We start from the raw sequence: 16,628 nt of genomic DNA, 5'->3' as shown, positions 1-16,628 counted from the left end.
CTTTTCAAGTAACGAAAAACAACTGATTTTACATCTACATTGAAAATAAATAACTGATCTACCACAATGAATTGAACAACGAAATCCATAAGAATGAAACGGCAAAGCAAGGAAGAAAGGCATATGGTTTTATCTGTCTATGGTTGAAGAAAGTCACCTCTTTACCAAAATCGGGGACCAAAATTGTATTAAAAACTTAAAATTACCAAAGAAACAAACAAGAATCAGTTGTCGGCTCCAACTCGATTGCCATCCAATTACAAAAATTACTGTACTATTCATGGCATCAGACATCAGCACTTTGTAGACCCCTACTTGAAAGAAGGCGACGCTGATTGGCTTACAATGCTCTCAAAAGATACGGAGTGGGCGACAATCAACAAATGGAATGTATCAAGAAAATGAAGTATCTCGATTGAAGAAGTATCTGATTTTTGTGCTGTTTGCTTTTAGCTTAACTGAAGATGATCTAGCTTCTAGCTGATCGAAATCAATTTTTAGCTATATATGATTAAACTGACCCGTGTGAAAATAAATTTCTTTGCAAATGGAATATATTATCTCCCTATTGTACTATATTTAGATTCCAGATCAAGTGAGTTGAAAAAGAATAAAATACAAAAAAATTAACGCAAAAAAGGACTGGCAGCACTGGGCAACCTTTGGGGTGTCCCATTCTAAACGCTGCCTGAAAACAACGTGTGTTTCAACGTCGAGCCAATAAATAGTTACGTTCATATGCAACAAGAGCTGTCCAGACAGCAAAATTTGTCAGTTTTACATAGATTCAACGCCCTGATTCAACGCCTGCAGACGTTGAATCTATGTAAAACTGGCGCATTTTACTCTTTGCATGCACCAATGGGTTAATGTGCATACGCATCTCATAACGACCTAGTCAGTTGAAATCGATTCCAGATCAAAATAAAATTATAAAAACTGAATGCGCCTTTTGAAATTATTACTCAAATATTTTACAACATTGATATTTGCTCAAACCCCTAGAAACGTTTCGGCTTATGAAATATACCATGCACCATGAAAAGGTGTTGTAGAAAACAGGCTGCTCTAAAATTTTATTGACTGCACGAGTAAACATACAAATTTAAAGACTTTTAAGAGCGGTCCAGCCAGCAAACCAGTCCCACTTTACATCGATTTAACGTCTGCAGGAATTCAATCAATGTAAAAAAAAGATTTACTTGGTGGATATATCACAAGCCCATGATTGATGACACAAATCCACCCTTTAAACAAGTTCACATATTCCTGCAAATAACACATTTGATGGATGTTCACAGCAAGTATAAGCAAACGCCCTTTAAAGTTTGTTTTTCGTGCGTATTGAACGGAATGCCGACTCCATTAAAACGGTCTTTATAAAGCTATATAACAATCCCAGACAGCAAAATCCGTCATTTCTACGTTGAATCAATGTAAAAATGACGAATTTTGTTTTCTGGGATTGTGGGAACAAATAAGGGTCAAGGAATGCTCCGTGGGTTTTTACAGCACTTTGCTTACAACAATGATGAGAATAAAATGGTTAGTTTCTTTCTATCAGCCGCCTTCTCTTCAGCAACTATATCCATTCAATTTATCATCCCCTGGGTGAAGAATAACAGTATTTTCATCATACAGTTTAGCCGGGTTTCGAACTACGAATCAGTGATTACACTCAATGGTTTGTGTGCATTGGTCCTTCCTCGTTTAAGCTTCTGGGGCCGAGGGTCTATTTTGCACCACTCTTAACGATGTGTTCGGACTACACTGGAAGGTTGCTAGTGAAACATTGCAGCTTCGATACTTATGCAAGTCCGCCCAGTTAGCTCAGTGGTTAAGCGCCCGCCTCAAGATCACGCGGCGCTGGTTCGACTCTCGGGTTGTGCGTTTGAGCAACGCACTTTCAGGACTGCTCTCCATTCAGCGACACCTAATGATGGAATAATTCCTCGGCAACAACATTTCAACAATCGGAAACATTACTCTGTTAATCTTAATAACCAGCCCTGCGTCAAGAACCTCTACAAGTATGCGAAACTACCAGGAATAACCAATCAGTCCGAGGATAAACATTCAAAACCAAAGCTTGCATTGATGTGGTACTAAAGCACACACGCCAATCTCTCTATAAAGCTTGTAAAAAAAAAAAATACTAAAGCACACACGCCAATCTCTCTATAAAGCTTGTACAATTCAGCACTAAGCCATTGCAAAGATTGAAAGCTCTGGATGTTTCCTAACCCACGCCTCATATAATGTATGGTAAGAACAAGGTGTTTTAACATGTGGTAAGAACAGGGTGTAACTTAAACATTGCCTCACAAAAAAAGAAGAAAAGTGGAACTGAGAAATACCAACTAACTTTGTTAGCAGCCAATGCAAAGATACAACAGACACGTATGTGACTTGTATGTACTTCATTTCCATTCTGAAATATACTAATTCCATTTACATTACAAACAGTCAATCATGTTTAGTGGTTTCGAGTGCTTGTCAATTGCCAACGAGACATCTCAACTTACCTTTATCCGACATTTTTACAAGCCACAGCACTTATAGACAATAATCCTACTTTGTCTGACTACCGATTTAACCGAATAGAGCAACAAGAATCACACGCATTCTCCTTACTGATAAAGATCAGATCAAGAAAATAAATTTTATGTGTCAGAAAATAAGCCTTAAGTTTCTGGCCTTTTCCTGCCTTCAATCTTACGGATTAATGTTGATTCCATATTGATATTACCACGGACACTTGACTAGTTCTATTTCAACAATTTCATGTAGGCCATGGCAGCCATTCAAGTCAGCGACAGACATTCAATGGTTTAGGGAGCAATGGCATAATAGACAATTGATAAAGTATCTGTGCCAAGAAAACCTTTTTTGATATTACACACTTTACGCAAAAAAATCAGAAAGATGTTGTTCTCGGAAAATAGGGGCTGGGGCTCTCGGAAAATAGCGAAACCAAAACTGTGGCAGCAGCTTTCCACCTCCATAATCGGGAAGCTGATCGTGAGCTACACGTCCAGAACAACGGAAAATCTCTGTCCTTCTGCCCCGAACCAAGATATCTTGGGGTGACACTGGACAGATCGCTCACATACCGCCACCATTTGGTGTCACTGCGCAAGAAACTCACATCCTGCGCTGCGCTACTCAAGCGCCTGGCAGGCTCTAGCTGGGGGGCGAGGGCTGACACTTTGCGCAAAGCAGCATTAGCCCTTGTCTACTCTTCAGCAGAGTACTGTGCACCTGTTTGGTGCCGCAGTGCTCACTGCCATAACATCGACACTGCCATAAACAGCGCCCTGCGCACAGTGACCGGATGCCTGCGTCCCACGCCATTGGACAACCTCCCCATTCTCGCTGGCATCCAACCCGCTGAGCTTCGTCGCGAAGAAGCCACTCTGTCCCTCGGTCGACGGGCACTGGAGCCTAACCACCTTCTCCACCACAAGATCTCTGCTCTCCCAAACGAGCACCCCGGTCGACTGAAATCAAGACACCCATTCGTGCCAGCCGCTCAACTTCTTATCAACGAAGCTGATGCACAAGACATCTCTACGGCTGCTTGGGCGGACCATAAATGGAGTTCTGAATGGAAGTCAACCGCCACCAGACTCTATTCGTTCATCCCGACGCCGACACACGCCCCATCGGTCTAACACTACCAAGACAGGCAAGGGTGCGCCTCAACCGTCTCCGTACGGGCGTCGGGCTTTTCCGCTCAACCATGCACCAATGGGGAATGGCCTCTTCCTCCTCCTGTGAATGTGGTGCCGAGGAACAGACCGCAGACCACATCATCAATGACTGCTCCATCTTCAAGCCACCTAACGGAGTGGAAGGTCTGCGTGTCATGGATGATGAAACCAAAGACTGGCTGCTCTCTAGTAGCCTTCCAGTGTAGTCCGGGAACATCGTGAATCTGGGGTGGTAAAAGGATAGACCCTCGGCCCCAGACGCTCACACGACGACGACGATCACTCAGTATCTAATCCGGGCCGGTGGAGTGAGGTGCCACTCTCAACTACGACGACGCTCACACGACGACGACGACGAGGGGATGGTTAGTTGGGTACTACAATAAAATATTTAGCTACCCCTCGACATGGGTTCTGCAACAAGTCAACGCGTCATTTTAAGAGCTCCGATGAACGTAGTTAGCAGGGAGTAAATTACCTCTTGGCTCTCCAAATTGAAAAATCGGTTTCTTTTTGGTGTATACCTGGCGTTGAAATATTTCATTTGTATCAACAATGTTGTCAGTGGACTCATTTTAGGATTGTTTGCTTCTTGACAAACTGACCTGTTGCATTTGACTGAGTCGATTGTTACCCCGATTACTCTATATTACACAATCGAGCATAGTTGGGTAGACATAATTGCACAATGGATTTGTAACAATCCAACTTACAAGGGTGAAGTGATTCGCAAATTGGAGTAATCAACTTGCTCCTTGTCCCCAGAAGTTCATCGAACCGTGACACAGTGATGATGTGGTGGGAGGGCGGACGTGACGCAGTCGATCGCAGTTCGGTGCGGTTTAAAGAGTTTCCAACTCCAATCTTTAAAAATGGTAAATATAGTTTCCTCAATAACTACAGACATTGGCACCACACCGTGTCGGCGTTCCAGCCTCCTCAGTGCAGTAGGTACACTGGGTATGGCCACGGAGACTTATAAGTGATTTTTTGCTATCGTTATTCGTTAGCTAAAGTAGTTCCTCAATTGGTTATCATCGTAAGTTGCTGTTAAATGTTCCTTCAAATAATCATAAAAGAAGAACTTCATCAAAACGGCCACGAAATTGTTGAAAATGTAAAAAGATAAAACTTCAGATGCACAAAGAATGTAGCACAAAGATTCCCTCTTTCCTTTTGAATAAGCTTGAACATTTGCCCTTCTCTGTCTCGAAGAACTTGCCATGGATTTTAAAAGTGGTGCCCGCTCTTTAGTGTTAAATTTTGTTATTCAGCTGAATCGAAAAATGAATAACTTGAATAAAAAAACTTTTTACAATATGAAAAATGCAATTCAAAAACATTGTCTCAGAAAAAAAAAAGTCTATTGCTCAAGCATAACGTCCACAAAACGAAAAGTTATCCAACCCGGCTGGGTTAGCTTCATGTAGTGTGATCAATGTTTAGATTTGATTTTCAGTTATCACTCACAACATTGACATTAATGCCAGAAAAAAGAAGCTCTTCCAAAACTTCTTCTAGATCTGGATCGTACTTTGTTCCACCGGACGTGACGTAGAGAAGCATCTGCGGAAAGTCGTAGCGAGCGCCTGAAAAGATTCAAATCAGTGTCGAATAGACAAATATTATGATATGATGCTGAATATGGCGCTGGCACTGGAGTGCCGGCGTAAGATTTTTGTTTAACGGATAAACAAAACTTGTAAATTTATTGCTTCAAATTACGCCCAATGTGTGGCTTTGTGAAAATGTATGGTTTTGTATTGTGTGTTGTGTTGAAGTGAGTTTAGAACAACAACAAAAATAATCGCCTGGTACAGCAACTGCATGTTTGGAACTCATTCTGGCAAAAGGTACCATTTTTACATCGCTTCAACGTAAAGAGATGGTATAGTAGCTTTTGTCAGATAAGGAGTCTCAGTGATCTTCTGAGGATGAATCAAGTGGACTTCTATTTTCAGAAGGAAGATTTGAAAATTACTTATTTATAAACTATAGTGAAGCATCGTCCGTCATGTCAGCGCAGTGGTTACGCGCCCGACTCAAGATCAAGCGGCGCTGGTTCGGCTCTTGGGGTATGCGCTTAAGCTACGCATTTTCAGGACCGCTCTCCAATCTCCATTCAGCGGCACCTAGTGGATGGAATAATTCCCCGGAAAAAACACTTCAACAATCGGAAAACTTCACTGTACCAATCTCGGTAACCGGCCCTGTGTCAAGAGCCTCTACAAGTATGCGAAACTACCAGGAATAACCTATCAAGGCTTTGTCAGTCCGAGGAATCGAGGATAAAGACTAAATAAGATAAGCCAACCAAGCATCCTGAATTGAAGACAGCAATGATCTTGGAAGAGAAAGGAAAATATTGAGGTAAGCCAGTTTTTTTTGTAAGTGTCGCTACAGACGCAGGAAGAGAATGTTCAATGCTGTCATTTCTACCAAACACCAAACAAACTACTCACCAAAGAGCTCAGTGAAGGCATGATGGACTGCGTATCGTAAAGCGCTGGTGGGGTTTGGACTTCCGCCGCTCTGCCCCATATTGTCTATAGCAATGGCTACATCTTCAAATGTCTTCAAATAGAAATATGGTGCAGCATTTAAAAACTTATTTTGGTATTATAAAAGTGTTGTACCATTCAAATTTTAAAAAGTGTTTTGTTTTAAGGAAACGCAACACACCTTTGCCAATTGTCTGGCTTCCACTACCAACACATGAAACAACTTTGTTCCCAAAAGCTTTGATTCATTAAGATCTTAAGGCCAAGGTTAAATGTAATTTAGACTTGAAATTGTCTTTTTTGTAATAAATATCACTGCGTGACTAAAGTAAATAAAGGAACTTATTCATATTTGTGATAATGCTTGATAATCGTAAATAATGCTGTCGGCATGAAAAAACAGTGTCCCTGGTGACGTCACAAAGATGACGCATATCTACATTCTCAACTGCTTGATAAAATTCCAAGCTGGAATGTAAGTGATATCGTCAGTGTTTTTTGTGAGTTTCAAAGGGAAGTTACAGTCCACTAGAAATCGATGACAAGTAGTTCGCAGTTCCTCGTCATTCACTAATGCTCTACACAGGACATACCGTATATGCGGACAATTCGAATTCGCTCTGGGGGACATCAGCATACTGGATCAAGCCAACCCTAGTTTTATCAGATCCAATATCGAATAGTTCAGTCATTTCTTTGGCCCATTCCTTGACTTCTGCGAAGTCCGATGACGACAAACGGTCAGATCTGAAATCAGTTGAAATGATTGTGAGAATCTCTATCCTCGGACTGGGAAAGTTTCTTTGAGAGCTTATTCCTGGCAGTATCGCATACTTTATACAGGCTAAAGTTGCACAGTAAACAAAAAATAAACTTCGCTTGACTGTAAAGAAGAAGTATCAACAACAAGGTACACTTATAGATTCAAATAAACAATAAAACAATATTAAACTATTAAATAAATCATGGCTACCTAAAAATACGGCCTGATTTGTCACATTTTGCAGAAATTTCCAGATTTTGCTAACTTTTGGCGAACGTTTAAATAAATTTTTCTAAAAATTATATTTTTACGCTTTCTTCACTTTTTTCCCCAGATGACACAATAGGTTTTAACATCCTCAGATGTTGAAAAACAAAGAAAATTTGATTTCGAAGATTTTAGTCAGACTGTTACTTTTCAATGACAGTCTGACTCGGCGTTTTTGAACTTATTTTTTCTCATTTGCTACTGCTTCCCCAAGGCAACAAAAAGCTTTTGTATCATTAGGAGACAGCAAAAAGTAAAAAATCTCAGAAAATGTCAGTCAAACACAAGCAGCAGTAGCTGTAATCAAAATCTGCAAAATGTGACAAATCAGGCCGCATCTTCAGGTGGCCATGAATAGATTCTATTTGATTAAGAGACTTCTGATGATATCCCTTTTTAGGGTGAAACAGGCTGTAGAGGTTTTAGAGAGTAATAACTATATTTGATATAGAGTCTGTCAGGTGTTATTAGATTCTATTTGAATAAGAACCTTTTGATGACCCCAGTTAAGATGAAACAAGCTACAAAGGTGTTTAGGTGACTAGCAACAGTGTTTAATATGCAACAATTATTTGTAAAGTGGAAGATAATTTTCTGTAACCGTGGTAATGCCACTGCTATGTTATATCAATAACGATTGTTTTTATGGAATAGGTTAACTATTTCCCCCCCCCCCCCCCCCAAACAACAATAAATCATTATGATATACCAGAGCGATACCATTGTTTTATTGTTTTCAACATTCCCAGCTCAGGTGAAACTTTGCTTACAAAGATTTTCATGGTCAGCCAGGCCAGGATTTAGAGTGGGCAGAGTGTGCAGTTGCCCCGGACCCCCCTTCTGAAGAGCCTTCCGACGTGGAAAATGTGATTTTGTGTTATTATTATTATTTTCTCTCAGCCTTTGAAGTTTCTGCAAACTGCCTTCTTTTTCTTTCAAGGTTAATTTTTAGTTACAAGGTGGTGACTGAGCTTGGCGTAAAGACGTTAACAACATTGTGGGTGACTTTCAAGTTACCTCTTTTATGCACGAGGGGCCCCCAATCTAAAAGTGCCCTGGTCCCCCCCATCAGTTAACCTTGGACGTAGTAATAGTTTTTGCACGGGGACCCCCGCGCAAAAGTGCCGCGGGCCCCCCATCAGCTAAACCCGGCCCTGTGGTCAGCCGCAGTCTATAAAAGTCATAGAAACATATTTGCAATCTTTTCTCAGCCACAAAAAAAATCGTAATTTTGGTGCTGTCGTGAATGCGCTGTTGATGTAACTTTTATGTAAGGTTAGGTCACATTTTTAAAACTATGGTGAAATCAACTAAAGTAAATCTAATCTTTTCCATCGCAGCACTTTGTCTTCAGCAAATGCTAAAAATCATAAGATGTTGCATTTGAAACAAGCAATGACCAAACAAAGTGGCGCAGCCATCAAGCTGCGCCATGTCAAGTCTGTGGTTGTAGAATGTAGTGGCAGATTTACTATTTTCTTCAGTTATATTTGCTTATGTGCCTGACGAGCACACAGTTCCTGGACGAAATCGTTCAGTATCTTTTGTTGCTTAATTTGGTTTCTACATAGTTCGAATGCTGTTTTGTATGACGCAAGATGCACTTTTGTTATACGTTCAAAAGATGTTGATTTAGTCCACTCTTGAGGTCATTGTTGCATTGGTGCACTGTGAGATATATAGGCCTAATGTTGAATAATATTATTTAAGCCAGATGAAACAAAATTAGTTTGTCCCAAAGTTATACAAATCCAAATAGCGGCGGATATAGGGGATAAGAGCAATTGCCCCTCCTAAAACACAAAAATGTGACATTACTCACGGCGTATTCGCAAGGTCTGGTTAATGAAACCTACATAATACACAAAATCGTGTTTTGTTGAAAACGCCTCCCATATGTTTATGGTCAAGCAAAACTACTTTTTTTCAAAGTTGTACAAGTCCAACACTGACTCACCCGTCTACAAGGAAGACTAGATCGTGGTAAGCACTTGGACAATCAAGGATGGCTGAGTTGCAGATGCCTTCAGCCACTTTGTCGTCTGCCAGCAGCATTCGGTTCGCTGAGTCGACGTGAAAAACCTCGCTGACCTGGTCGCTTTTCAACGAGTGCATGGCATCCCTGCCGACGCTCACCCCCAGTATGGTGACGTCATAGTGCTTCGCGAGCTGATCTTGGTTGAAGCAAGAGAGGGTGGAAGGAATCGTGTCGTAACTTGGACCGTCAGAGATGACGACTATAACTTTAGGAACATTTCGCAGGAGGTCAATTACTCCAGCCGATTCTTGTCCCTTCATTTTGAAGATGTTGTCGCAGACATAAGAGATGGCGTGGCCCAAACGGCGCCTTCCACCGACCGGCCTGGCTGATGAAACCATCCGCACAATGTCGCTTTTCTTCAGAGTTGTTGCTTGTGGAATCAACAAACCGGCATCACTTGACGTCAAAAGACTGTCAATAAAATCCCCACTGACGTCAGCCAAGGCGTTTAATGGCGTGACGTCATAGCCGTACAGTGACACTGAAGGACGAACAGTGGCAGCACTGACGTCATAGGCGTTTATGATGCGCTTCACAAAGTTCTGAAAATAGTTAAAAGAAAAAAAGTTACGCCAGAAATAAGTTTCTTTTACTGGGGTACAAGCTTTGGCGTGATACAAGGATTGGGTGTGAAAACGCCTAACGAAACTACTAAGATGATTAATTCCTCAGATAGTCTGCATATAGATGATAGGCTGTTTAGAAAAAATACAGGGAAACACTAACACTGACAGAAACCTTGACAAAGATGAAAAAAATTTGGTATCTTTTTCACACTGTGCAGAAAAGTAAATTACTTAAAAGCAACACAGCAGCATTTGTAAAGGGGTTTTAGTGGCGATGGTTCTTACAGCCATTCGTGATAATGTTTCGCTACAGTTGCAAACGAAAATAAAATGGTGTCTGTGATAGTGGTCAGTGCCGGTCTTTGGGATGTGCAAACCGTGCGATCGCACAGGGCCCGCAAATTAGGGGGCCCGCAATTTACTCAGAAAATGCAGTAATTTTGTCATTTTCGAAGGAAAAATTCAACAAGTGAATTCAGCAAAGGAATTCGCAGCAAGAAAATATAGAGACTCAACGAATTCAACCTATTTCGTCGCCTGAATATTTCGTACCCTGAAAAGATGGAGAAAAAAAACGACATAGCTGAAATCGCTGATCGGAGTTGCCGCAAACATTTCAAAATTTCTCGATCTTTTCAGGGGACGAAATAAGTCGAAATTTAATTTTGTTACACAATTTCAGGGGACGAAATAGGTTGCATCCAGACTCAACATACTGTAGAGACATAGCTTTATTTCCGAAAAATGCCAAAGAAAGCATGATCTTATCCTTTTGCTATGCCACCGGACAGCACCATTTCACAGTAATATTCATACCTAAATTTTTGTTGAACATGCTCTCTGAATGTCCCAAATTCAAGTAATTTTTCAAAATTTTCTGGGGGAGGCCCCCCACACCCCCCGCCGCTGGTTGTCGTTTTTGGCGATCACGCCGCCACCGTCGCCCCTCCCCTTTCAAAGTACTTAGCTAGTAGCTACGCCACTGAATTGGATTATTGTCATTGGGGCCCGCAAAAGCATATTCCGCACAGGGCCCGAAAAACCCTAAGACCGGCACTGTAGTGGTCCATGGTTTTTATAAATTTAACAAATGAACATATCGCTAAATTAGTTAAGAACTAAGCAAAGGTTTACAGAAATATGATGGCAACTTGAATTAACGATCAAGTCTGGTTTTCAAGTTAGGCTATAGGAAAGAAAATTTTAGAGATAATTTTTCACCAGTAAAGTGTATTGAATGCCAAAGCTAATCAATAATATTTTAATTAACCTCTACCTGTTGTGTTCACAACATTCGTTAGTAAACTGTCGTGATTGCTTACAAGAAACAATCATTAGCCTACACTTACAGTATGATAAGTTCCGAATCTAAACTACAAGTCTAGGTTAAAAATCAAAACAGTTTTGAATTGCTTCCATTGAACTATAGCGTAGCAAAAAACAGTAGATGAAACATAAAGCGACATGTAACCAGACAGCAAATTTCTCTGGGTAAATACGAAGGGATGATAAAACACAATCATTCCATTTCAACACAAGTTGGACTTTAACGCCTTACAAAACAGATTAACATTATGTCTGGGTATGAAATAGCTTTGCTGAGATAAGTAATCGCGGCGTTACCTTGAATTGACGTAATGATAGACTGCTGACGCCATCAGACGAGTCTATTAAAAACGCGACGTCTAACGGAGACGTTTTACAGCCTGCAATAAAAAATGTAAATAAATCAAGAAATTGTTCAAATTTCTCAAGATGATCTGTTTATTAGGTTCAGGTCACAATTGATGAGCATTTTTGCATTTCTATTGAAACAATGTCTGCAAACGTCACGCCAACTTAAAACATTAGAGGTTTGTTGATAAGAATTAGTTTCATTAATTAATCTGGAGCAAAGGCTGCATAACATACTCCAAGCAATATTACAATGAACTAATACTGATAGGTGAGTTCATTGCTTGAATGAATATCCATCTTCAACACCAAAAGACGTCGAAGCAATGTAAAAAGAGCAGCGAATGCTGGTTGTTTAACCTCGGACTGAAAAAGCTTTTTGTGGAGCGTCACAGATCAGAAAATTGAACCTACTGTAAAATTCTTAATTAGCTTTTACGAAAAAATAGCCTTAGAATTCTTTTAACACAATTGTTCTGTTAAATGCCATTGTTATGGTTGTTCCGTCACTGCGAAGAAAGTTTTGCAGCAAGCCAATGACAATTATTACCCTACCACCTGCTGACTTCACACGATATCATCACAACAATGCACAGAACAGAACTATGTAAATTTGCTTTTTATTTTTGATAGATTTGTTACATTTAATTTTGGCTTTTGTTTGGAATTGCATTGCAGTGTGAGTGCTGGTGTTTACAAAGAAATAACAGGAGCGGTTAAGAAGCAGTCTAAAGTCCTGTCGATGATAAAAAATCTCTCCCACCTGCCTTTAATCGTTTTACCCCAAGTCCACCATCAAACGACAAAATTATGAGCAATAGAAAACTGAGCGTCCAACTGAACTTCCAGGATCTTGAAATCATTTTTAGTTTAATTCACCGCGCAACCACATACATGCTTTATAAGCAAACCTATTTTCCTACAAAAAACGTAAATTCTAGTTGTTTGGGAAAGTCACTGATATCTAATTTCCAGTGAATAGAAAACCACCAGATAGATCAGTGGTTCCCAACCTTTTTTTGGCTGTTACCCTAATCTCCACCTTGAAGTGAGCCAATTACCCCCACATCAATTTTCAAAAACAAAAGCGTTCATTGCTATGTATTTCAAAGGGCTAACTATGACAATCAAAATGCAATATAATACTGAATACAAGATAACAATGCGTGGTAAACATTCAATGCGAAGGTTGGGCCTGGACTTCAGCCGCCAGCTTTTTGATCCCTGGGCTTTGTGGGCGATTCTTGTACTGAGGGCGATTCTTGTGTCGCTTTCGACATTCAGGTGATCACGCTTCTTTGTCTTCATTCCCAAGACAGTTGAAAATCCTAGTTCACAGCGATACGTTGTTGAAAAAGATGTCAGGATATTTAATGCAGTATCGCTAATGTTGGTGCGTCCTGGAGTCTGCCATACCTGAAGGGTTCCAAACCAAGCCTTTCCCCTTGAAATCAAGTTTCAACGCTTTGTTCATTCGGATAGTGATAACTTCGTCTTTGGCCGGAAAGTCGTCATCATCCACCTGGCTGTCATCACATGTGAAGGGATCAGTGCACCATTGGAGACTAGCCGTGTCCAAATTCGGAAAGTAGCTGTCCATCTTCTTGGCTAGCTGGCCTAAGTGGTCAGGTATGTCCTCCTTCAACGCCGCTGTCAACTTAAGTCCATTGCCTTCGAGATACATGCCAAGTGTCTGAAACTGCGCCACTGTGCCTCTTCCAACGCGCTTGTTTCACAACTTAACCTTGGCGATAAATGCTGCTACGGCTAGTTTGGTGTCGATCACAGTTACATTCTTGCCTTGAATTAAAAGATTGCCTTTGTTCAACTTACGAAAGATATCAGCCAGATAGCGCAGCTGGGAAATCCACTGTTGGTTAGAGAAGTTTTCAGCCAAGTCGGACTTCTTTTCTATCAGTAAAACATGGACAACCTCACGAAGTTCGACCAGGCGGGTTATCACTTTGCCATGAGACAGCCATCGTACTTCTGTGTGGTACAGTAATGCTTCGTATCTTTCTCCCATCTTCTTGCACAGTTTCTTGAAAAGATGGCTGTTCAATTCTTTCGCTTTTATAAAGTTCACAACCTTCACATGTTTCACTGTTTCTAAATCGGGTCTCGTTACCCCCCAAAAACAAGCAAATTACCCCCCGGGGGTAATTTACCCCCAGGTTGGGAACCACTGAGATAGATGAAGCAAAATTGAGAAGTACTGAGATACTTACTTCAAAAAGCATAAGCACTCACTTGGGAAATATACAATTTGTTTCGTTTTTAGCTTGCAGCAAAAACCAATCGCTTAAATATCCGCCCCGATAGCTCAGTTGGTTAGCGCGTGACTTCGTGAACGAACTAGCTTCAAGATCAAGCGGCGTTGGTTCGACTCTCGGGGTGTGCGCTTGAGCATTGAGCAACGCGCGTTAAGGACTGCTCTCCATTCAGCGGCATCTAATGAATAGAATAATTCCCCTGCAACACTTCAGCAATCGAAAAACTTTACTCTGTCAATCTCGGTAACCGGCTCTGCGTCAAAAGCCTTTACGAGTATGCGAAACTACCAAGAATAACCTATCAAGGCTTTGTTAGTCCGAGGACAAAGATTCAAAGACCAATCCAAACCAAAGTGTCGTAAAGGTCACATAGGAGGTCGTGCGTTGAGATGTTCCAAGTTTACTAAACGTAAACACCCTTAGAGCTGAAAAGGTAGGCTTAAGCATTATCATGCAAAAGGCAATTGAAAAGAAAGGAGATTTCACAAAAAAATTATCTTTGCAACCTAAAGCTCAAGGATGTTTCTACCTGGAGATAGGGAAATCACCTACAGAGCTGACTTGTGGTACAAAAATTTGAATATGGCTAGAAGGTTTTTGATAGCTCGAAGCTGCAGTATACTTTTGTGGCTTTTGCTGTGTGAAAGTGGACATGAAGATTAGCTCAATCTTCCTTGCTTTCTCGTCTACATACTCTAAATCTTTAACTTCAAATACTCGGCGTAAACCTGGATAAGTCAGAATGGAATAGTTTTCGGTTAACGAACGAGTTCAAGGGGTAAGCGATTTTTTTGGGGCATCTCTGGATCAAGAGTTTTAATAAACATTGCTTTCAATAACGCAAAGCTGCTTGTTGTCAGACTGAAACTAGGCTTGTTTTTTCACTTTGCATCTCTGGATCAAGAGTTTTGCCGTAATAAACATTGCTTCCAATAACTCAAAGCTGGCAGACTGAAACCAAACTTGTATTCTCACTTTGCATAGCCTACTGAAAACCCACCTTTATTGGCCAATATGTACGTTGGAATTTCTTTGTCTCCAACAAACGTAAGATAAACCTCGTTTCAAATTTGAGAATCATTTATCTGGCAACATCGGTAAAAACTTAAAAGTAACAAATGTTGTGAGTAAGCTTAAGAATAGAGACATCAGAAGCTAGCAGACTTGCCAGGGAAAAAATTAGTTTGGTCAAACGGTGTTTAAAAACTGCCAAGCCCAAATCTTTTTCCAAAGCAAACAAGAGAATCTTTATAAGTTACCACTCTCTTCGGACTTCCAACAAATTTGCTTCAAAACATCAAAGTTCAGTGGAATCTACAACTTAAATGGCTTATTTTGACATCATTATTGTTTTGACCACTTTTTTTTTATAAAATACTGCCAAACCTCACAAAAAGCTGCCAAATCGACCACCCTGTACGGCGTAGGCTAATTAATTATGTTGTGATGAGAAGTTTTTTAACAGCCATAACACTGTCTCTGCATGCAAATTTCTATTATGCGTAGCCTACTTGCCTACAAATGACAATGCCATTGTTTGTAGATTGCATGCTTGTGTACACGTAACAATGATAAATCACTCTTTTTGTACCTCACAGAAAGCTTTTTCACTTACTCGACCTGGCGGTGAACTTCTCCTTTCAAGGTTTAAAAAAACTGATGAGCGATAGGCTTTTTATTTTTCTGTTCATTGATGTTACTTACAAACCCGGTCGTAAGCCTATTTTTCCGTCCTCTTTGATAGATTGATAGCAAGAATTTTTAACGAAAATGGTTCTCTTTGTTATTCGCAAGTTCAAGATTATAAATAATTCAGAAGAAAATATGACTTATTTTGAATACTTTGCGACATTATATCATCGTACTTCATCTCGACAAAATGTCGCCTTACAGTTTTCAACAAACTATATAAAAGCTGAGATGAATCAACAAACCATAGACTGAGGTCAAACAACGCAGCATACAACACACACGGAAATAAGGAAACCGATCGTATTTAAGTCACAAATCTATTGCTACTATATTTGTTTTCACAAACTTGACAGTCAAATCGTAAGTCATTCAATTTAACGCCCACATATGTCATCTAACGTTACTGGCTTTGAATCAATGAAAAAGCGAATTAGCACTTTGAAAATGCACCATATTTTCAAAAAATCAAAACTCCCTTCTGGAAAAGGGAGATACGAGGCAGGCATGGACATGGTTGCTTTTGAGATGTAGATTTAAATTCATAAAGATTTCGATTTTCTCAACGCTATTTATCGCCGCAAAGCTATGTAGCCTACTGTAAGTCAGAGGACGGATTAGTGCATTTGCGGCATACTCCTCATGTGGGAGCTGTTCCATTATGGCTATTTTTAATGGATAGGCTGCAAAAAGGTTTTACATTGTTTTACATTACATCTACATTCACCAATTCCACGAGAGCAGACTGCAGCTTTGCAACCTATGAGGACGAACAGCCACTGGCTCCAATTAATGATAAGAAAGTTTTATTGTTTTAAACCTTTTTTTTTAGTTTAAAAGTATAAGAAATTGATTATTTGTGATTTTAGGCCCAAAAAATTAAAAGATATGGTTTCAACTGACAATAAAACAGACCAAACTAATGAAAGTTGGTCCCTGAAAGTCAACCCTGGCCTTGTGCAGCAAACTGAATTTTAAACTTAATTTTATTATGCCTCGAAGGCCACCGAATCAACGCTGCGAAAAATAGTTTAGCAGGTCAAGCTTACGCACACAATTTCTGGTCAAACATGAAAGAAGCCTGGCTACCATAGCAGCGGTAACTGTCAAATGTCAACGATAAGAATAACAAATGCTTGTC

At 40.2% G+C, this 16,628-nt stretch overlaps 1 protein-coding gene across 1 annotated transcript in view; it reads right to left on the bottom strand.

Moving 5' to 3' along the window:
* The window catches only part of LOC145785281 (collagen alpha-3(VI) chain-like), a 36,881-nt gene extending 20,734 nt beyond the window's left edge, over positions 1 to 16,147 (bottom strand). Inside the window, exons 1-10 of the mRNA XM_082596956.1 lie at positions 16,087 to 16,147; positions 14,328 to 14,526; positions 12,942 to 13,051; positions 11,475 to 11,557; positions 9,698 to 9,827; positions 9,202 to 9,655; positions 6,808 to 6,961; positions 6,176 to 6,287; positions 5,184 to 5,302; positions 4,427 to 4,577 (exon numbers count right to left, since the gene is read on the bottom strand). Of these exons, the coding sequence (XP_082453082.1) occupies positions 4,427 to 4,577; positions 5,184 to 5,302; positions 6,176 to 6,287; positions 6,808 to 6,961; positions 9,202 to 9,655; positions 9,698 to 9,827; positions 11,475 to 11,557; positions 12,942 to 13,051; positions 14,328 to 14,526; positions 16,087 to 16,147 (1,573 nt within the window). The remainder of the gene's footprint in view (positions 1 to 4,426; positions 4,578 to 5,183; positions 5,303 to 6,175; positions 6,288 to 6,807; positions 6,962 to 9,201; positions 9,656 to 9,697; positions 9,828 to 11,474; positions 11,558 to 12,941; positions 13,052 to 14,327; positions 14,527 to 16,086) is intronic.
* Between the last annotated feature and the right edge of the window lie 481 nt (positions 16,148 to 16,628).

Source organism: Aplidium turbinatum, chromosome 16 (genome assembly GCF_918807975.1).
Source record: "Aplidium turbinatum chromosome 16, kaAplTurb1.1, whole genome shotgun sequence".
In the NCBI taxonomy this organism is placed as follows: domain Eukaryota; kingdom Metazoa; phylum Chordata; class Ascidiacea; order Aplousobranchia; family Polyclinidae; genus Aplidium; species Aplidium turbinatum.
This window is presented reverse-complemented; position numbering and strand designations above follow the sequence as displayed.